This window comes from Streptopelia decaocto (genome assembly GCF_964273445.1).
Source record: "Streptopelia decaocto genome assembly, chromosome: 3".
Classification (NCBI taxonomy): domain Eukaryota; kingdom Metazoa; phylum Chordata; class Aves; order Columbiformes; family Columbidae; genus Streptopelia; species Streptopelia decaocto.
Genome location: NC_138656.1, coordinates 42,425,702 through 42,448,643, shown reverse-complemented (window position 1 = coordinate 42,448,643; position 22,942 = coordinate 42,425,702). Strand labels below are relative to the sequence as shown.

General features: G+C 37.3%; 1 protein-coding gene across 5 annotated transcripts in view; it reads right to left on the bottom strand.

Moving 5' to 3' along the window:
• ARID4B (AT-rich interaction domain 4B) overlaps positions 1 to 22,942 on the bottom strand; it is a 93,251-nt gene that overhangs the window by 70,036 nt on the left and 273 nt on the right. For 3 of the 5 annotated variants that reach the window (XM_082048502.1, XM_082048506.1, XM_082048505.1), the window contains exon 2: positions 21,793 to 21,854. In XM_082048502.1, the coding sequence (XP_081904628.1) occupies positions 21,793 to 21,798 (6 nt within the window). In that variant the 5' untranslated portion in view covers positions 21,799 to 21,854. Of the gene's footprint in view, positions 1 to 21,792; positions 21,855 to 22,395; positions 22,498 to 22,634; positions 22,742 to 22,942 lie in introns of those variants that run through there. The other 2 variants (XM_082048503.1, XM_082048504.1) reach the window with 2 other exon arrangements.

Sequence of the window (22,942 nt, the reverse complement as noted above, 5' to 3'; positions counted from 1 at the left end):
AAAGTTAATTTGTATGGAATTAGTAACACCACTACTTGTTTTGGTTTTGGAACTACACCAAGTTCATGGATACAGAATTATAAAAATATTTTAACTCTAGTCAGAGAATGAGAGAGATTTCAAAGAAAAAGATTTAAAACTCAGTCTATCCTAACTGTTATCGAAGAACAACTTCATTCTCTATCAGAAATTTACTGAGTAGGGTCATTTTCAAACATTGAAACTGTAATTATGGCACTTCCTACTCAAAACAGCCAATCCAGAAAAAATACAGTATTTCATGGTTTGTTTTTGTTGTTTTGTGTTTTCCCTACCACATTGAATAAAAACCACTGAATTCCAATTCTGTTCCTAATTTGGTCACAGACTTCCTGCACAACAATGCAAACCAGCAGGCACGTACCAACTTCCAAGTCTGCAGAATGGGGCTAATGCATATCTTACTGAAGGGAGAGTAGGCATTTGATGTTTCTGTGCTACTTCCAGATCTAAGAATGGAATTCTGTATTCTTTCTATCATTACAGCATATCACTCTATAAAATGTTTTATTTAATCAATCACTCGTGAACTACTGATCAGTCTCGCTAGAAATAATGCCAATTCTTTACGATTCCTTCTGTAGGTCTTCTCTTGTTCTGTATTGCTGAAAAACCACATAAAGGAAAGATACTTTGAATGCCTGTTCCTGGTGTTTATCTCTCTGAACATAAGATCTTTTGGGATGTCAATCACTGGCATAGCTACCAGACTTCAATTTTTCTGTAAGGTTTAACCAAATATTCAAACTACTTAGCATTATAGTTTAATACTGCAAATGGTGCAAGTTCATTAATTTTAGTCAGACTTTTTTGATATGTTCCAAGAGAAGTCTGAACATTTAGCTTCTACATAAGTATAGCTTAAAAAAAAAAAAAAAGTAATAATTAACTTGAATTAAGAAGCTTCTCAATTAAGACTTTTTTAGTCACAGATATATGAAAGACTTGTTCCAGATTTCATGAGTTTAGTGCAAGAACAAAAGCACATTCGGGTGCGCAGAATTTTAAGACCAAAAAAAAAAAAAGGAAGCAATCAATAATATATTTGTTATTAGAGGGTAAAATAATTTAGTAAAAAGAATGTCCTTGACACCTGTTTTGTACTTGAAAATATATTAGATTAAATCTTTCTCTTGACTTCTTTTTTCAACTAAAAGCTTCAGATAATGCTTAGGAGCCTTGTTTAAATTATTCAGTTGGGATAACTTTCCTCAATTTTAAAAATGTGCCACAATTCTGTCTGAAGATGCTGCTTATGCTATGAAAAACTTGAGACGTTTCAAAGCACTGAAAAGAATGATATGATAATGATATGCTTGTGTTCCAAATGGATTTGAACAAAAGATTATTTGATAGTTTAACCAAACAAACCAGTCCAGGCTGTTCCTGAACAACATGATCAAGTGACTAATATAGGACCATATGAAGTCTGAAAAATGAAGAATGAATCTCAAGAGAAAATAAAACATTGTTTTTAAAACCATTTGATAATTCTTTGGCAATATTTCTAGTTCCACTCAAAGATAATTTAATGATTGTTTTCTTTTTAATGAGTTAGTTCGAAAAAGAAAAAAAATCAGTGTAACACTATATAGAACAGAAAAATCTATGTATGTGAAAGGAACTGTTTGTATCATTTTGGTTGACACAAAAATATAACGATCTTTTTAGATCGTTAAAACTGATAGCAAGAACAGGAATGGTGAATAGAAATTAAAATAGGACCATTTTCTAAGAATATTGAGTTTTTTCACTGAAATTGTAGCATGTTACGCTTCTGTTTATTATAATAGATTTTTAAAACTATTTTCTATCATGTAGAGCTTCAGAAGTAAATTCATAACAATTTGAAAAACTGAACCTTAAAAAGAAAAATATAACAAACCATAAACCATGACTGCTTTTTCTATAAATACAAAAGAAAATTTCTTGCCTTGGATTATTTCCATACTTAGCACAAAACTTTCTAAACAAATTATTGGGACGGAAATGGGAGGGAGGATTTATTTTTATTCCTAGATTTGAACAGAAAGAGAAAGCTGAAGGGATGACGTACTCATCCAAAACACCCCCAGGAGAATGAGATTTCTCAAATGTTGACCCAAGTCAACTCACTAATTACAGCTATGATTTTCTCAGTCTTGTAATGTTTAAATATGTATTGATAAAATTATATTCTGAAATTCTAAAAATTTTAAGACATTATGTTGTATATTGGTATTAAATCATTACTAAAGCTGATCTGTAATTTAATATAAAAGACTTTTTAAATATCACATTAAAAATGTAACAGAATAACACATTAAATTACATAATTACTCTGGTTAAAAAAAATAAAATCACATCTAGCCTTTGGATTTGTTTTGTGTTATTGTTGCTAACTTGTAGAATGATGGGGGAGTATCAAAAGTAATATTAAAGCTACATACAACTGTCAACCAATAGGCAACAAAAAAAAGTAAATATGAAACAAACTGAAAATACAGTATTTTTCTTATTAAGAATCAATCCCTCCTAAAGGCAGATTATTTAGTAAATTAAGCACAACCAATCTACACATCAGAGCTATGCAGAAATCCAACTATTCAGGAATTACGAATGTGTGCACTGAGTTTCTAGAGACAAAACGTGTTTGTAGCAGCCAGCTGTACAGAAGAGTCTGCTGAAAGCACGGTAGTATAAAATGGCTAACACTACAGACCAACATAAGAAATTTTAGACAGGAGAGGTGAGATGTTTAACTCTGCCCTGCTCCCTCAACTGCTGCCTAGTCATTCAGTGTAAAACTGCTAGCCAAGGACAAGACATTCAGACACAACTATGAAAATGAGTTTATAAAATACCTACAGAGTGTCTGAAATAACTTGATCTAACCACTTAATTGAAGACTCAATGAGGATGGATGAGATTTCTGGGAAAAAAAAAAAAACAAACAAAAAATTACATATAAAAGGTTATCAAGGCCATTCCTCTCAGTAGGATCATTTTAGCTGCAGTATTCATAACAGATGTCTGTCATAGCTATTCTTAAATTCAGGAGTGAATATTTCACACTCTCTGCATACAACATATTCCAGTGCTTACAGAGTTTTCCATAACATCTCATCTAAATACTCCCTGCTGCTGTTATTGCTTGTCTTATCAATACTGCACATGGAAACCAGTGTGCTTTTGCTTTGTGGCTTTCAGGAGATGCAACTCCTTAGAGTAATCTCATCTCTATAAAAAACAACCAACCACAAAAGGTTATTGTGTTAATTTTACCTACAGGCCATATTTTTAAGACACCCTATACTTCTAATTGCTTTCCTCTGAGTTTGATTTAATTACCTCACATACTTCTTCAAGTTGGTGCCCAAAAATTGACACAGGTATGGCCTAATTGATTGTGAGAAAAACAAACCAATTATTTCACATGATTTTTAAATAATACTTCAACATTCCAGCATGACATTTGCCTTTTTGGCATGACTATGACATTGTCTCATGTTCCATTTATTTATTGGCTATTTTTCCCCAAGAACTGTCCCCCAGGGGACAAGGAAATACCAGGCAGCACGTTCCATTTTCAATAGCAGCAAACTGTTAATGTGGCACATACCATAGCATGAAACTCTAGCAAGTGTGCTGACTGTTGATGGCTCCCCAGCTTAGCCTGTTGGCTGTCTTCAATCCCAGATGCTAAAACCTTCGATTAAAAGGCAGCTCCTGCAAAGTTCTCAATTCTATGTACTGGGAATCTTGGCTTATTGAATAAAGGACCCAGCTCTCTCCCCCAGAGGACCCAGACTACCGCAAATCCACACCATGAACCACTTTAAAGGAAATGGGATGTCTGAATGAGTTGTAGGTGCTTGCAAACAGGTCCTGTGCTAACCATCCCACAATTCTACCCTACTTCATAAAATGCTTTTACCTGACTTCTTCTCTTTCTGCCCAGCAGCAGAGCATCCAGTGCCACATGCTTACATGTTCATAATACAAAGGAGACTTCTGCAGTGCCCTTACTCACATTGAGAAGCATCACAAACACCTGCAGATCAGCTGCCTACGGTCCTTCACTGGATTGGGCCCATAGTGTCAGGCTGAAGTGCTCTTTCATTGCATAGGAAAGAAGCAATATTGCAAGATTTTTTTTAATAATGCAGTCTAAAATATCCCCTGGCTTCAGAATGAACAAAGCTTTTAGGTTTAAAAAAAGTATGTTAACATTCTGTGTAACTAGTTACTTGGAGAGATCATAAAGGATGAAATTAATATTCCATCTCTTCAAGGCTTTAAATCAACAGTATTACTAAATACAACATTAAAGGAATGATCAAGCAAAGTTCAAGGTAGTAGTTCAGACTAAGCCTAATCTGGCTATAGGTATTCACATTCAAATTATCATCAACAAGGAACTCTCACAATTAAAACACAATACTGTGATAAAGGCGGCTAAAGAACAGGAAAGATTCCTGAAGAGTTATGTATGCTTTTCAAGATTCTGTACATTACCCCATAGATTAAGTAACCAAAGTGATCAGAAAACCACTCTCTTCTTTTCCAGCAAAAGCAATACCAGCATTACCACTTCTGATACATGCTGATGTGTGTCAAAATTCATTCTTCCACCCCCAGGCACTTGTGCGATGTCTCAGACAGACAGGAAGTATACACATACACATAGCTGGTTAAAGCTCAACTTACTTATCATAATACTAATTTTAAAAATACACTGTACGCAACTCCGCTCAGCAACAATCTGTTCACTTCTTTAGTTTTAAAAGCTCAACTGTTGTAGTCACTCCCCACTTCCTCTCAACAAATTATTTAGGCCAAAGCTGGCTGCCTTGTCCTCGTATTCACTGCTCTGAAATCCTGCAATATTGTGGCTATTACAGCTGTGGGTTTTTTTAGCCTCAAAGGCATCCCATTATAATGGATTAGAATTTCATAATGCATTTTTCTTAGTACTTACAAAAAAACTGGTAACATAGCTTGTAGTTAATACAGTTGCTTATTAGATTTTTGAAATTGCAATACTCATAATGCTTTATCTGTTGAAAGGAACAGATGGAATAGGCCCTTTAGTTCAATTTGGGAGGGGAAGAAGAAAAACAGGGGCTATTTAAAGAAAAAGGAATACAATTTTAAGTGAGAAATTACTAACAGACAGTTTCTGCTGTATCTGCAACCAAAACTACACAACTACCTGTATAATAATAAAAATAGAAATCTGTCTTGTGTAGAACTGTGTAAGTTGACAAAATAAATACCAAGAAACAAAGCATCACAACAGCCCTGAATTCTAGAGAACTAATGGGAAACTTCTAAAACTTTTGTTTTAAGACCTAACTGGTACAGATATAAGTATATGACTTGTTTATGTTAGAAATCTAATCCAACAGAACTGTTCTGACAGCAAGTCACATTCATTTACTTGTATTTTCCTAGAGAGTTTGAATGTCCATCAGGATGCAGTTTTGATCATTATGCAAAGTTAGAAAACCAGTCTAGTTGAACTAATTCAGTCCTTTAAGAACAAAGCCAGGAATGCTAAGATAAATATTCTAAGATCTCTGTCTACCTGCAGAAAACAAAAACAAACAAAAAGTAAAAACATCAAAAATAAAATCAAATAAAATGGGTTTAAACAATCAAAGTTGTTGACAGACTATCTACTGTCAACAGAAGTTCTCCACTACTGAAACTGAGGGGTGCTGCTACAGGATCACCACCAACAGTCAAAGAGATGGGGTATTCTTTCATGTTTCTTCTGTGAGCTGAATTAACAACTGAGATTAGAAGGGGAAGGCCTTAGCCCTCCAAACTCAAATCTACATGAATGATGCCCCTCCCTGTCCATCCTCCCTTTTGCATCAGTTCTGATACACGTTTGATTAAAGGCTAAAGTGATTTAACTCATCAATTCAACAAACAGCTATCTGTTTCTGTTAATTTTGCTAAACTAGTTTTCTTCCACTTCAGTGAGTTGAATCATTTCACTGTAAGATCAAACACCAGAATTAACAAAGTTGAAGAAAAAAAAAAAACAATGGGTAAACTGGCAGTCTGTCTCAAACTATAACAAGAAGTAGCACTCCATAACCATTGTTTAGAATTTGTAAGATTCTTACTAAAAATATAGAAATTTCAAAAAACAGAAAATACTCCTCTTCCCCACCACTTAATGTGTGTAGGCGATAGCCTTTTCTGTAGTTACCTTTTAATTGCATACTACAGATTTCTAACTTATTTTTTTCTAAATTCTAAAAATTAAATGTATGAAGCCCCTAGCTGGAAGAACAAGATGACATTTACCACACTACTTGTGTTGGGTTTTGTTTGCATTTTTGTTGGTTTTGTTTGCATTTTTGTTGGTTTTGTTTGTTTGCTGTTGGTTTAAAAAACTAGATAATCAAGCTAACTATCTCTTCTTCAAATGATTTTCTAAACTGGCTTTCATCCCTGAATGCAAGTCAGAGATCTGGGTGCCTAAGAAACAGCTTTCAGTCCAACATCTCCAGTAAATCCCTGAAGTGGCTTTACCCTGGCTGTACTGGAGTACTCGCTAGATGAAATGTAGGTTTGTATTCCAAGGCTAATCTACGTGAATAGCACTAAGAAAACAGTTCATATAAAGTTTTATATCCACTGCACACTATTTGCAAACAAAGCAGGTATTAGCTTTTCCAATGAAACATTTTTTTCAGGTGAAAAAATATTGATTCAACTGATCATTCTGCAGGAGTAGACAGAGTGATGATTTTTATAGGAAAAGAGCAAAGCACCATTACCACTCTGTTACAGAACCAAACTAAATAGGGGATTTTTAATTAACCTGTTTTTGTAAAATAAGAAGTCTTATCTTAAACTGAGAACTAATTTCAATATTAATTTCAAAAACTTCATAACTTCCCACAAAAGAGAAACTTGGGTTAATTCAATTTATAAATGGCATCAGTCTTGTCAAAAATAACAATGTCTGGTTTGACATTCCAGAAAGTGTGAAAGCTGATGACAGAGAACTTGTATCAGGACAATGACCCAGTGCTGAGACAGTCTTTAAAAGGCCTTCAAGGAGCAGAGATCTAGAGTAGAACAAGAAAACTCTCCAGAATCATACATCTGGACAAGCAGAATTCCTCAGAACAAGTCACTGCTTTCCACAGGGAAAAACAGATCCTAACTCCATTGAGTTTAAGAGCAAGAGCAAACACTAAAGCACACTGGATCCAGAAAACCTGAGTTTCAGGTTACATCCGTAAGGCCAAAGAGATCAAAATATGAGAAAACATTATTTCAACAGTCTCATGGGTCCTGTGTGGATTTAACCAGGGGAGCCCACCAGCACCAGCTGACACAGCACATGCACTCAAAGACAGGCTAAAGTTGCAGGAATATGGCTATGCAGACTTCTTCCCCCCTTCACAGAGCCTGACATTGCTATTAAAAAAAAATAAAGGAAGGCTAAAAATATCACTACGAAGATAATTTCAGTCAATTACACCTCTCGCATCTAGTTTCTTCTGCAAGATTCAGACTTGGAGATACACACATCTAAGTCCCCATTCCAGACTGTATTAAATCAAAAGCATATTGCACAAAGGTATCTTGCCTACAGAAAAAAGTTCAATTCTCCCACCAACTTGCCTTTTGCTTTTCTCCTGCTTTTCCAAACAGGTTATTTTCATCTCAGACAAAGTGTAAGGCTCAGATTCACTAAGATCCAAACACAAGTAACAGAACCTGAAAATGTACTTCAGAACAGTCAAACCAGGTTCTGCCTCACTTTCCAGTGACTTGCTTTGCAGAACTGTCCTCAAATTTCTCCACTGGCTTCAGCAGATCTCACGTACACAGTCTTTCTTCCTTTCTAGCTCAGTGCCAGAAATAACTTTTCAGACTCTTATTTTGCAAATCAGCCAAACTCAAGCATTTTTCATTTGTTTTGCGTTTTGGACTATCTTTGAATTCAACTATATATACAATTCCTATACTTTTCCTTAGGTTCTGGTGTAACCAAATCCTTACTTGGAACATTTTTGCAGATCTTCACTCCTGGTCTAAACTAGCCTTTTATTTCTAGCCAGTAACCTGCTATTCTTTAGTCTCCAGGGAAAAAGGTTACACAAGAGCTAACAAAGCACGTCTCATTTGGATAGAATAACTAATACACTAAGAGTGCAATATTTTGGCTTAAAAATAGTTAGTCCCTTATATTTGGCTTTCCAGGAATTCCCTATGCCACAATTATACATTTGAAACAGTTACTATAACAGAGTAAAACTGGAATGAAATTCACAGGCAAGCTAGCCAACAAACTGGACCTTTTCAAGAACTGTAGGTAATTTCTAGACATTAAAATATGGGGGGAGGGGTGGGGGCAGGCTGTATATAAATAAATACTTTTGCATAATAACTTTTGGAAAGTAGAGATTGAAAGTATTATGCTTTATAGGTATATCTATGCTGGTCTCTTTGCAATGTATTTGGCATGATACATTCTAGATATATTTTTCAGTGTCCTGTAGACTATCCTTTCATATTTTTTTTCCCTTTCACTCTTAGTAAATATTTTTCTTTCTAAACATCCTATGAAGGGGATTCTTTTTCCTGACAAACAATTATTAAACATTCTATTAGTTATGATACAAATAGCATACAATAACTGTACACATACAAAACATGAGTAGTATGTTAGGCTTAGTCCAGCAGAGATGTCTGAAGTACAGGCTTACCATCCTTGAACTGCCTGTAAGTCCTACTACAATTCAAATATATGTCTGCATATTACATCTTTCAAAATAGTCAAGTAATTCTTCAGCTTCCTCTTCCAGTAAAAAAAGGAGAGAGGAAAAAATAAACATGGGAATTTAAGGTACCTACTATTATGTATGCAAAGAAGGGAATATATACATGCAAATAAATATAATTACAAAAGGACAGTTGCATCAAAGGTTTGTTTTGGGGTTTTTTTGGAACTTTTCAATGTACTGATTTTTCCGCAAAATTCTAGTGGATCTATAGGTCCCTTAATACTTAACAGACCTACAAACAACAAGCTTGCTTGTCTTAATTTTATCTTCAGATGTCCTTAGAAGCAGGCTACAGAACCCTCAGCACCTGCAGATCACTGGTTGGAAACCACTGCTCAGAAGACAGCTTTTGGAATCAGACACAAGCAAGATTAGAGTGAAGTATTAGCATGACTATACACATGGCATTATGCAGAAGTATCCAAGCAGCACTGAAACAGATTCAAATTAAGTCTAGTCTGCCACTACTATGAAATGGTTGGCTAAGACCCGAGAAAGCTCCTAGTCAAGTAGAACAGACAGTACATCGGTTAAGACTGTAGCTATGTAACCCACATAAATTCTCTAAGCCTGGAAGAAAAAGGGAGGAACATTATTTTCTGTTAAATCTAGTGTTGTTTTCTCACCAGCACCTATTGGGCCATTGTTGACAAACAATATATCCACATCCTTGAAGAATATTGATGCCTCAAATAAGCTGGACACGGGATAGCTAGGGCAGCAAAGAAATCAGTACAGCGAGTAATTTACCTGAAAAAAATGTTCAATTATAACTCATGCTGAGCTTTGTACTCTGACAAGTGGACTACTTCCATATTGGCACAGCTACCTGTGCACAGCATTGCACTAAAAAATCCCAAGAGATGCAGTAACTAAGTGAACCTGAAGTTATCCCAAAAGAAATTGCAATGCTTCTTTCCCAAATCGTAGCACAAGGCAACGCATACGTCAGATCAACTTCTGGTTGAGCTACTATAGGAGATGTTAAAAAGCCTTGCTGTGGCAGAATATTCCATTGAATATACTTTGTTTCCCCTAATGTAATCTTCTTCCAGAAAAAAAGTATACAATTATTTTATCCAGTGCACTTTTCTTTCAGACAGACAGTTCTTTAAACTGTTCAGAAAATTGTAACTCCTCCCACTCCCCAAGTTATGAAAAGACATACAACTTATCTGCATATCCCACCTTCCCCAGATTAACAGATAAAAATACCGAGAATGTATCTTCTGAGTAAGTATGAAGACATATGTAACTCAGTACAATTTTAAATGGATAAGAAAAAAAAGTTATGACTGAAATTAAGTTCACAACTGTTGTTTTGTTGTTGTTTCATTTTGGGTTTTGTTTGTTGGGTTTTGGTGGTGGTGGTTGTTTGCTTTTTCCCCCCTCATATAAACTACAGTGTTCTTTTAAGGATATTCGTCTATGAGCTAGTTTTACAAGCTTCCTAACTTGTAGGAACATAATTCATAACTTGTAGAAATCTAACAAATATAAGCACATATACAAACTCCTCTCCCATCTCAACACGTTTTCTGAGAACACTACTAACCAAATATTCCTGTGTGGTCAGTAGCAAGGGTAATACAAGGAAATTGGTAATTTCTTTTTTTCCTCCCTTTCAACTGCAGCATTCATCTTGATTCCACAGTTCTTCTCTATCTAAATGTAAGAGTTCAGTATTTAAGCTTTAGGTTTGTGAAAGGAGGTTTTGGAGAAGAAAAAAAAAAAAAAAGCTAAATGCAGAGATGCAAACTTTTCCTGTTCAACTAAGTTTTACTATTTGAAAACCCTTGCAAGAATTTTCCATCAGAAAACACACATAACAAGCCAAGAATGCAAGCATTAAAAGTAAAACAGATATTAAAAAAAAGAGAAATAACAGGTTGAAGACAAGTTTAATAAGAGATTTGTCAAGTGCTGCATAATCATTAATAGTTTTAACATATTTTAGATGCCTGCTACACAGAAAGTAAAATGCCACCATAGCACTATATGGAATAAGAACAATATACAAGCAGCTAGGTTACCTTTCAAAAATTACAGAATTAAATGACCTAGACTACTTGTTTCATACCTTTTATCCAATTTAACTTTCCAGAATGCTTCAGTTTCTTTGGCTACTCATTGCTGCACCTGTTTCCAAAACACATTCAGCTGGCTTAGCCTGTGACTAATGGCAGCCATTTCCAGGGAGTGGCTATTTAAGGAAAGATCCTTGTTCTGATTCCACAAAATTCTTCAATATATTAAAGAACAGAAAGTAAAATTTTTGAAGTTGCACAGATGATACAAGACTCTATTCACTGCTTTCAAGCATGCTGAAGCTATCCTGTAAAGCCCAATTTTTTTCTTAAAAGTCTTTAAGCTTCTTATACTAAAACCTTCATTTTTTTAGCCTCTTTTCAAAAAGTAACATTTAGGATTACTAAAATGAAAGTGAAAATATCAAAGTTTTACTTGATGGTTTCCCACACATCAACAAGTCTACTGTTATTTTCACATGAAGCCTCCTTCTGTTCTCAAAAGTTCAACTAGAGGCATCCGAAGAGTTCTGCAGTGCCCTAGACAACACAGCATTCTCACAATGCCTATCAATAAAATATCAGTGTTTTTGTCAAATCAGCAGGTTACAGTATCAACTACATATGTCAATGAAATTCTAATTAATTATATTTTTATGATCAACCACACTTTTTCCCTAAGCAGAAGAAAATAATTGAAGAGAAATTCTGAAATACATGGCTTAAAGAATAAACCTAATCTTCCAATGCTACCATATGACTAATCAGACCCCTGTAATATTTGTTTTCGTGGAAATATTGTGCATTACCACTGCTAGAAGCAGAATGTCCAGCTCAGGAGTTCACACTGACCCTTCTAAGCAACTGATTTGTGCCCACATATTCATTTGTGTACGTGTTGTTTTAGTGGGCACAAAAACTGTATTAAGAGAAACTGCCAGTCAAAAGAGAAGATGTTGCAGTTCCTTTAGGACTAAAGGGTTTTCTTGTAAACACAGGGCAGTCCCATTTGCAGATAGCATTCAAGTATTGCAGTGTATTTTTTTTTTCCTTCCCAAGTTTAATTCTGAGCAATAGTACTAAGGATATCCAGCTACAGCAACAAGATAGCAAAGTTCTGCAACTGTATCTGGATATGTCTGGTATCAAGCACCTGAAGTTTACCATTTTCTCCCCCTTTTCTTAAATATATTTCTATGAAGATTGTAAAATCTGATTTGCTTCCTCAAAATTCCAACTAAGTAAATACAATATACACAACTAGAGAAACTTGATCAGGCCAGCTAAAGTATCATGAATGATTTTTATTCCACACAATAGATGCTATGTTTGATTTTTATTGTCAGACCATAATTAAGATTTTATTACACCATTTCAAATGTTCAATTAAGTGCTGCTGCACAATAAGTTATTCCAGTCAGAAACAGGTAGGATTGTTCTCTATTTTAATGCAAAACAGAGTAAGTATAGTTTTACTGAACTGAAATGAGTGCTACTGAAGAGAGATAAATACATTCTACTTGTTTAAAGCTGACGTACTACCACCTGAGTTGCTATCTAGATGCTATCAATACCATGCACATTACCAGTGAAAAAAGTTGTAATGTGGGATACACACCTATTGCTCTGTCGTCAATATAATATTATTATGCAGTCATCAAAAGAGATTTTTTTCTTACTATATAGAATGTAACAAAAGCAACTCATCCACTTTACTTGCCTTTAAAACCCCAAATCACCCTGCATGATCAAGTATACACTCTGTATTACAGAGAACAGTCAATGTATGAAATAAGGCATTTTTTAAGTCCAGTTAAATATGTTTAACTTACCAATCCAAACATTTTGGCTACCATCAGGCAAAGTAAACTGAACAACTGAACTGGCTCAACAGCCAAAGAATTACAAACAAAGAAAAACTGAATTACTATAGACAGACATCTAATCCACATACTAACACTTTCTGGAACTTAATGTTAAATTATTCCAGGGAACGCAGTTAAAACAGCAGCCCCAGCAGCACAATTCCAGAATGGGTCAAGAATAGTAGGATATACTTGAAGTGCAACTCTTTGCAGATTCCAGCCCATGTATTCAATACTGGCCATCATGAGGTAACATCATCTTTTGTACTACTTGATTTTTAGCAATGTAAAAACTGCACCAGTAATCTGTAAGTAAAAGAATGAATGTAAGCCTTAAGCTTCATCCAACATTGGATGAAAATAGGCATGAAACTTCCACAAAGATGACAAAAACATTGCACAGTTACCCAAATTGTATTCTATAAGTAAACATACGTGGACTGTCATTATGAAGTTCTGGAAGAGCACCTCAGAATAAATCTGCATCCACAAAACAGAAATGACCTAAAGTTGAATTATTGTCTCTGTTATAGACTCTGCTCCAGGCAGCAAGGTATTGGTATATATCACACTCAAATTTTCAAACTATAGTGAAGTCTTACTTATGCTAAAATACTTCACTGTCTCCCTTGATGCACATCTAGCATGACAACCTTCTAAAGAAATTAAAGTGCAAATTCATAAAATTATTGCTATGTTTTCAAAAATGCTTTTATATTTATGGCACCACAAAGATTGGGATTATAGCTATTTTATTTCTAAGTTTAGTGATTTAATTTCATAAATTTCATAGTCATTTCATAAAACAGTAACATCTATCTTTCAATAAGCAGTGTAGCAAAAGAAGTTAAAAAGTGAAAACACATATTCCATTAGATATTCCTGAATTCTGAAATGCTGGTATAACATGTACCCATCTTCAAAATGTCTCAAACCTTTACTATTTCTCCCAGGAAAAGAAGTTACAATAACCAAAGTGTCACAGCATTAACAAAAAGATTTCACTTACACACATATACAGGATATGAGAAAGTCTACTTTCTACCATTATAAACCAATTTAAAGCATTTTTTGTGATCATAGAACAACATATTCTACATCTATCTTTGATAAAATATGAAGCAGACTATTTAAATGTACAAATAAGAGATTTAGCACTTGCAATCTGCTGTTGAGAGGAAAGAAAAAAATATTACAGTGGATCATGCTGCCCTGCCACAAACTGAAACACTTTTTTCAGATCATAAGAAAATGTCAAAAAACAAACACACAAAAAAGTTACTCCCTATTACATTTATTACCAGCTGAAACCTTGCATCAGATACACTTGGTTCTGAATTTTGCTTAAGTCAAATCCCATTTCCCTGCTCTTAAAAGGACAGTGTAAACAATGAACAGTAATTAGTTAGAAGGGCAAAGAGGAAAAAGGGAAAGGACCCCAGATAAAAGCTCGGTAAAAATCCCAGTTCTTGGAAAGATAAAAAATGTCATCCGAGTTTTTCTGGTAAATGGCGGGAAGTGTTATACACCTTAGCTGCCATCTCCAACTGAAATAACTCCTGACTGTCACTGGGTCTCCACTAATCTACCTGTAAATATATGGGCCTTCTTAACATACAAAGAATCAAAAGCTTGACTTCTTTTCCCTTTGATTTCCTTATCAAAATAAAGAGTTATGTAATTTCTCCACAAATTATTGTTTGCAACTGTTTTCATTTGGAATAAGGGTGGCATAATTGCTTAATTCTTCCACCCAATGGTAAAAATACCTGTTGACAGAATGTATTAACATAAATACTAGTTACATGAAGACTGCAGCCTTTACAGGATAGGAACCTAATATTTATAAATATTTTCTCTGCAGAAAACTATAATACCAACTGGTTCTCTAGTTCAGCAGGGAAAAGACACTATTATTCTTAATAGTATTCTAAGTATAGAATAAGAACTTGGGGGAATGAGGGAAGCAAAGTGTATGTTGGCCTCCTTACAAATACTTGTGACTAATAGTATATCTTCTTTAAAACCTCTCAATCTTTTGAACTTGAAATCAATGTGTATCATAACAAAAAATTAAATTTTATTTGTCACCTTCAAGATATATAATCAATTCCATTTAATCATTTTGCCTAACACCTCTAGAAAACATGGACTTTGAACCCGTAGAAAAGTAGTGTTCTAGTCAGTGAGCAAGCCTAGAAAAAACTCTATGGCAATTTCACGTGTAGACAGTTTACATGTTTAGCCTAATGACTGCAAACTGCTAATTTGGCAGAAGGATGGGAAAGAAGGTGTGTTCACAAGCAGTTTAAACCAATCCAAACCAGTCTCGGTGCACTTCTGCTTTCCCCTCCTTCCTTCCTCCGTCTCAATGGTGGGAATTGGCCAGGTCAGTGACTGGCTGCAATTTAAGAGTATATATATTTGATTGTTGTTAATTTCAGTTTGATTCAGTCCACCCTGGATCACACAAAGGGATTGCTGGCACAGAAGACAAGAAGACTAAACAGTCAGGAGTGGAAGAAGGAGAAAAAACTATATTCTTCCATGACCATACAAACTTAATTACACAAACTACTTATGAAACCAAATCCTTTGCTGTAGGTTGTTGGGGCACAAGCCAAGAGATTAAACAATGAGAAAAATAGCAAACTCACTCTTCTTCACAAGAGCACTATAATTCACCAGTTAGTCCAACCTAGGTAACCTGCTGTGCAACACTTGGCTTAAAGGACAACTGAAGAATGCTGTTTCTAAATAGCATATTCCTTACGGTGGTCTGACAAAGCCATCATCAAAGACTACATAATTGGGGCGTTCTGGATGCTTAAAGGTCTTTTCTTTGACATACTGACTACCCTCTTCACTCCAGAGCACACAGACTCACAGACAACAGCAACTGGAACAACTAACTCCAGGTTAACTGGAGATGACTACTGCTTTTGCTCACAGTAACCAAAATGACCTCTCATAGTTACCTACCACAACATTTCTGCTTAGCTCATAAGCAGAATCTTCTTCATAGTGTTCCCCACAGGTTCAGGAAACCCCAGAATAGTACTCAACATTCAATTAATTAATATACACTTACTCAGGAAGTCACTGCCACACAGTGGTCGCACATAATGCAGGTGGGTCACCTCAGTCCTAGTTTTCTACATGTATCTCAACAACACCCTCCACCACCCTGCTCTGACAGTCTCACAGAGCTGCCTTCTCAGAGCTTGCTTACAAACACCTCTTGCTAAACAGGTCATGACTGCTTTATATGCTGCCTTCCAAGGAAAAAAAAAAAAAAAAAAAAAGCACAATAGTTCTTTATTGAATTTCTTCCCTGGTTCAAACTAATCTTCAGAAAGAAAATAGATCTCTTGTCAAGTACAGAATACCAAAGTGGCTTGCTGTCTCCTACGTACTCAAATTCCCCCTCTCATCTGGTCACCCCATGTTAGCAAAAGCAAACAAACAAACACGACCAACCACCCAGATTTATGACACTCCATCAAAACCTGTTAAAAAATTATTAAAACACTTATTAAATTACTACCATTTAGTTTACACACAGGGCTAAACTATTTTCCTTAGTTCCCTAGAGGCCTTCTGAAACCTTCCAGAAGTCCTTAAAAATCCACTCCATGCACACACAAGCAAATAACCAGTGACTGACAGTAAACACAATAACTTCCAGGACAACACTGAAGTGCTAAATAGGAAAGGCAGAAAATAAATATTTGTTATTGAAACATGCCAACTAAAAAGCAAGCAGCCATACAAGCCCTGACTTACCAACATTTCTCAACTGTGACCTGAATCATATTTAAGGCAAAAACAGTTCATGATCCACGTTTATTCAGATTCCTATATTCCTGTAAAAAGAGCTGAAGCACCTATTACAGAACTGCAGAGGACCTACTATTGCATCTCACAACAGGTTGACTACTTTCAAGTAAGGATGAACCAATAAATAATCTAGCATTTGGTTCTATCACATTAGGGTGCCAAATAAATTTCAGGTCTATGTTTTTATAGGAAATTTGTTACCTTTTTCAAACAAGGAAATATCACAGTATCACAGTATGTTTGGGATTGGAAGGGACCTCAGAAGATCATCTAGTCCAATCCCCCTGCTGGAGCAGGAACGCCTAGGTGAGGTCACACATCTCTGTGGGGTTTTTTTTTCCTTCAGCCTATTATAAAAGCATATATTTGTAAGAAAAAAAAAAAAAAAAGTGTGTATCTGTAAGATTTAAACAAAAATTTGAAACCAGTCTGCGACAACAGTATCACTTCCTCCTTTCTCGAAGTTATCCCTTTTTAGTTCACATGACCAACAAAGCACACAGGTTAAGTATTTAACAGTGATTATAAAGCTTGATACCTCAAAAACATTGCATTTTGTTTTGAAAGACTTCTCAGCTGCAATGCAGAATTTATTTGAAAAGACAGGCACACAATGTGCATCACAGCATGCTTCTGCACGACATGTGTACTTGTTTCAGATTACAAAGTGAACTGAATAACCATCTCAAAGTGTTCTAGTGAAGATACATATATTATTCTGTCTACTAACATTTTTCTTAGACAGTATCCTGATACAACAGTCATGCTGCTATGAGAGTGTTGATCCAAAAATCCTTCACCAACTTTGAAGATAATACAGGCAACTTTAACTTTTATAATGCTCATAGTTTATTATAACTTTAGTCTTCTCAGTCTAATACAGCCTTTTTTCCACTAGGTGGTCTAATTAACTTTGAGTTCTTATCAACGCACTCAACTACTGAACAGTCACATACTAAACATGCAGATTTGAGTTCAAGACTTCCATGTTGTTTAGTCACTGTAAAATATACTAAGGTAGGCATTTCAAAAGTGCAAATAACCAATTCCAAAATAACATAGATTATTCCAACATGACTTGTAATTGCTTGGTGCAAGTGGTGTTTGCTTTCCTTTCTACATAATTATGCAAGCATGAGGAAGTCAATAACTGCCTCTGATCACTTGTTCAAACTGGAACATCAGGACAGAATTTAAGAAAATAATTTTACATAATGCAAAAACAAATGACAGGGAAAACCCACGTCTTAAGACTTACCTGTTCTCCTACCTCCAGCATAAAAACTACTCTAATGGTACTCTTCCTCTACAAATCTCCATTTCTGCTGTAATTCAAATAGTTAACCAGAAAGTGAAAGGTCACTACATTCCATTACTGGTTTCCAGCCTGCATAAGAGCAACAGAACTTTCAGCTGACTTGTGCTCAAAGTCAGTAATTAGTGACTGAAAAGTTTACTAGATATTTCATTTTTGTCTCCTCCCATACTGGCAGAAAACGTGAGCAACAGACTGACTGGCTTTAAGGGAAAGCAGTTACAGCACCAGTGTGCACAAGTGATCTCTCTGGATAGCTGAATAGGTCACAAGAAAAAACTACTGAAACCAAAAAGTAAATTCAGGATGAATTAAAAACAAAACAGAACAATCCACCACGAACTGTACATCCAACTTCCCTTATCTGTTAGTGTGGCAGCTTTGAGCAAGCACTCAGAAACATCTAGGGCTACCAAATAGAAATATCTGCAACCATTAAATATTTCATATTTCACAGACTGAAAAACATTAACATGCAAATAGCATCAAGACACTTAAACAATTATTTCAGATCACTTAATTCACAGTGCATTGCTCTAGCTTCTGGGACATGCATCCACTATTTTTATCTCCAGTCAGCAGTGAACTTTTAAACTACAGTGGGTATATTACCCTCATTCACATATTTAAATATTGAACAAATGCTGCAATACATATTAAAAATCTCAGGAGCATTTACAATAGTTCTTAGTACAAATCATTGGTGAAACTGAGCTTGTATTTATTTCTTTCTTTAAAAGCAGAGACTCTGCTTTCCTGGAATTTACTTCCTGACTTCGGGGAAAAAATAAAAACAAACTATAATAATGTTTTTACATATATTGCTACCTACTTAGTAGGTAATAATTTGATGGCATGCAATTAGTTTTTAAATAATCAAACAGAATCGACATGCTTCCAAAGCATACTTAATGTGAAAAGAACGTCTGCAGAATATGCCTAAATTAAAAAAAAAAAAAAAAAGCTTCACTACAACATACGAATTGTCCTAGCCGTTATCTATACAGCTGTACTAACTACTATCAGAGGTCATTCAACACGGGAGAAAGCCTGATTTAGTAGAACATCACAATAATGAGCACAATTATGACAAGACTTGAATACTTCTTGTAAGACATTTCAAGGTATTTCAAGACTGCCTTCAAGTGGTCTTTGCAGTCCATAGAACTACTTAATAGGCTAAAGTTACTAGTTTACACAAGGGACTTTACTTACTTGGATTAAGTTGGGTTATTGCAGGGAAAACAATTATGCCTACAGATCTGGAGGTGGTAATCTCTTAGCAGGCAGCACACCTCTCGTCTCGGAGTGTTCCAAAACGCAAGAGCATGAGTGACTTACAGCTTTCTGTCAGTAAGACTTGGCATTCTTCCTAAATATACCCCACTGTGCTTTACAAAGAATGACAAACATTCTATCCATACTACACAGAGGGGAAAAATGACTCAGTAAAGCTAAATAAGTTGTTCAAATTCACCCAAAGAGACAAAGATGCTGACAAGGAATCCAGTTCTAATGTTCCATGCACTGGAATACACAACCCTCCACACCTAAAGAATGACCAAGGCATAAATCAAAACAGAGGTCTCAGTCATGCCATCAGCAGCAAGTCTGCAGTCAGCAGACACAAAGTAAGCCTAGGCCTTAAAACATTAAATCCTTTACATGATGAAGTGTCCTTGAGGCACACACAAAATAAATGCACACAAATATATAGTAATATTTAAATGGTGCCTTGATCTAGTATTATCAATGTTACCTTGTGGTGATACGAACAGAAAGCTAATATTTCTCTTAAGCACTCTCCCTTACTGCTTATTGGACTCACTTGTATCCTTGTAAGCTTACAAAATAAATTAGAAATTTAAGCCAGGCAGAAAGACTGATGCACTGCATTACTCCTCAAATCTTACTAAACAGTCTTGGTTAGACTATTGAGTCTTAGAAATTTCTGTTGAGCTACAATTCTGCTAAAAGTTTCACTTTGACAACTAAAGCTTCAATGTAATGACTTACAGATTAACCTCACTTAACATTACAGGGCATAGTAAATAAAGTACTGGGAGTTCTATCAGGCATATGTAAGTTTAGCACCACACACACACACAAATTGAAAAAACCGCAGACTTCAACTTAGCATTTGAACACCCTGGCAGAATTAATCCAGATTTTTTAAATGAATAAAAATGCAACAATAGCACAAACCTTACTGAAGAATAAGTAAACTGGGAGCTTTTTAAAAATGTGGCTCTCTTAACAGGTTTCTGTGTTTACTACTTTAAGTATTGGTTATACGTTCAATTCAGCCTGAAGTGTGTCTCTGTCACTATTTCACAAAACACTTTGCATTCTACTTGTGATCCAATCCCCTTATCCTCCCAACTGTCTATCTACATATTTATATGGCTCTATAACCACAGTATCTGAACCTAATCTCTATGGTAACTGTAAGATTTGTTTACATGGAAAAAGAATACTAGAAATGTATGTAAATTTAGCTGTCATTTAAATAAGTGTTTTTTCTTCTGGGGGAAAAAAGATCCCTATACTGCCTCTTATTTCTCTTGCTTCCATCTCCTGCATCCCCACCAGGCAATGAGCCACAACTGGAAAGCTCTGCATCATACCGCTTCAACAGCCTGTTGTTGCAAATTCATAGTTTACTTTTAATGATAAAGACACTGCAGTCCTTTAGATCTTAACACTTATTAAAGAAAGATCATAAGGACAATTAAAACATGATATTTGAAAAGATACTGTCAGTAAGTCACCAAAGTAAAAAAAAAAACATGCTAAACCTTTAGCAGCTATACAAAAAGACGTAGTTTGGTGCTCAGCAACTCAGATCAATCTAGAAATTAAAACAGACCATGTCATTTACAATTTCCAGCAGTAAATATAGTACTAAGTACACATTTTACATAATACTCACAGACAGTAGGCACAACTCTGATAGTGCAAGACCCCACATACAGACTGCTCTTTTTTAATAATAAATACCAAAGAGATGATGTATCACAGGTTTGCAACAATTATTTTTATAAGATTTATACTATTTTGAAATGAGATTTACTGCAGCTCAGCAAGACCGGGAGCTAAATTACATTGAGGTCATGGTAACAGAAACAGCACTTTGAGCAAGGCATCATCAGCAAAATGGTAAAAAAAAAACTAACAAAGCCGGTTGTTAAAAACTACTTTTAGGTACACGTATCTTTACCACACACAGAAGAAACCATTCTATTCCACCGATACAATTTTTTTTCTAGAAAACTTGCACAATATATCGAAAAAATAGTTTAGAAAGGCCTATGAGAAGTGAGCGACAATGAGCTCTGTGAACACTACACAGCACTGAGAAGAAAACTAGAACCTGTTTGAAAATCTTTCTGCAGCTTAGAGCAATCATTTCACTGCAGAGAATCTCTTATGTACACCCTCCCTGATCGTATCAAGATTATTCATTCAACAAAACTCCTCTTAACGAACAGAAAGTAAGTAAATTTACCATTTACCCTCTATTCAAGTAAACACGGTTGTATAGCCAGCATTTACTTTCTCAAAAGCAGGGTGACTGTCCCCTGCTCCTCCACGAAGCAATCTCAGCCCAGGCAGCCATGTCCTTATTCTCCTACAAACAATGTTTTTGAAGGAGAACAACCCCCTGCTCAGCGAACTTACAGTTTCCCCCAGCATAACGCGGCGGAGCAAAGCCTGCCCCATCATCAGCAAACGAGCTAAGGCACCAAAACACAGCAGTGGGGGCTCAGTAGCCCGCAGTCTGGATCTGCACCAGCACCGAGCCTCGCACCGGGGTCGGGACAGATGGACTGACAGATAGAACAGCATTTCTTCATACAACCCTCCCTTCTTTGCCCTCCCAGGCACACAAGCGAGCGTTTTACCTTCATGATGAGCTCAGGCTGCGGTAAAAGCCTCGATAGGGGCTGAGCGGCCGAGGCTGGACCTGGAATTTAAAACAAAGCGCTAAGGCACCGCACCAGCCGCTCGCACCGGGCGGGGGGAGGGGAAGCAGGGATCGGGGTGGGGGCGCCGGGCTCCTCCCGAAACTCCCCCTTTCCTTCCCTGGATCCCCTCTTTCTGCCCGGTTAACCCCCTCCCCTCTTTCCCCGGCCGCTGCTTCGCCTCCAGCTCCCACACACCGCGGCTTCTCCTACACTCGCTGCCACTGACGCCATTTCTGTCAGAGGAGGAGAAACTTGCCACAACAACAACCCACCCCCAGCCTCCCCTGCTGCCGCGGGGCGCGGGGGGAGGCGTCCCCGGCTGTCTCCCCGGGGTGCTTCGCCTCCTCCAGGCGGCAGAAGGGGACCCACAGGGGTCTCAGTCCCGGGAACCCCCCTACTCCCCACTTTACCGCGGGGAGCCGGAGAGAGAAGGGAAGAAGGGAGGCTCTTCCTCCATTATACGAGGAAGAGTGCCTGTGTGCGCGGCGGAGGAGCGGGGTGTCGGCAGCAGCCCCCCGACTCTCCCCAACCCAAACACACGCTTTTGTAGGGGCTGCGGCTCCGGATCGCGGCGGCTCCTCCCCCGCCCCCCCTCAAATAAAGGAAAGCGCTGACTCCGCGGCAGGAGTTTCAGCAGCAACAGCCGCAACTCCCCGGCTCGGCGCAGCGGGTCCCGGCGGGGGGAGGGAGGGCGGGAGGCGGCGGAGGGGAAGAAAAGGAAGAAGAAGAAAAGAAGGGAGCGGGGACGAGGGAGGGGGGCGGGGAGAAAGGGGCCCGACCTGCTCGGCGGGGACACGGAGCGTGTGTGTGGAGGAGGGGGCTCCGTCCTCTCCCGGCGGAGGAGGCTGGAGAAGCCGTCGGTCCCTCCCGCACGCAGACGGCACCGATCCCCCCCTCCCGCCCCGCCGCTGGGTGTTCGGGGCGGGGGAGAAGAAGGATCGGCGAGTCCCGCCGCAGTCTCGCTACGAGGAGAAAAACAACCGCCCCCCTCCCTCCTGCACGCACGCCCGGCCGCCGCCGCCCGGCCCCGCGCCCCCCCGAGGGCCCGCGCCGCCTCCCCACAGCCGACGGCGGGGCTGGAGGGCTA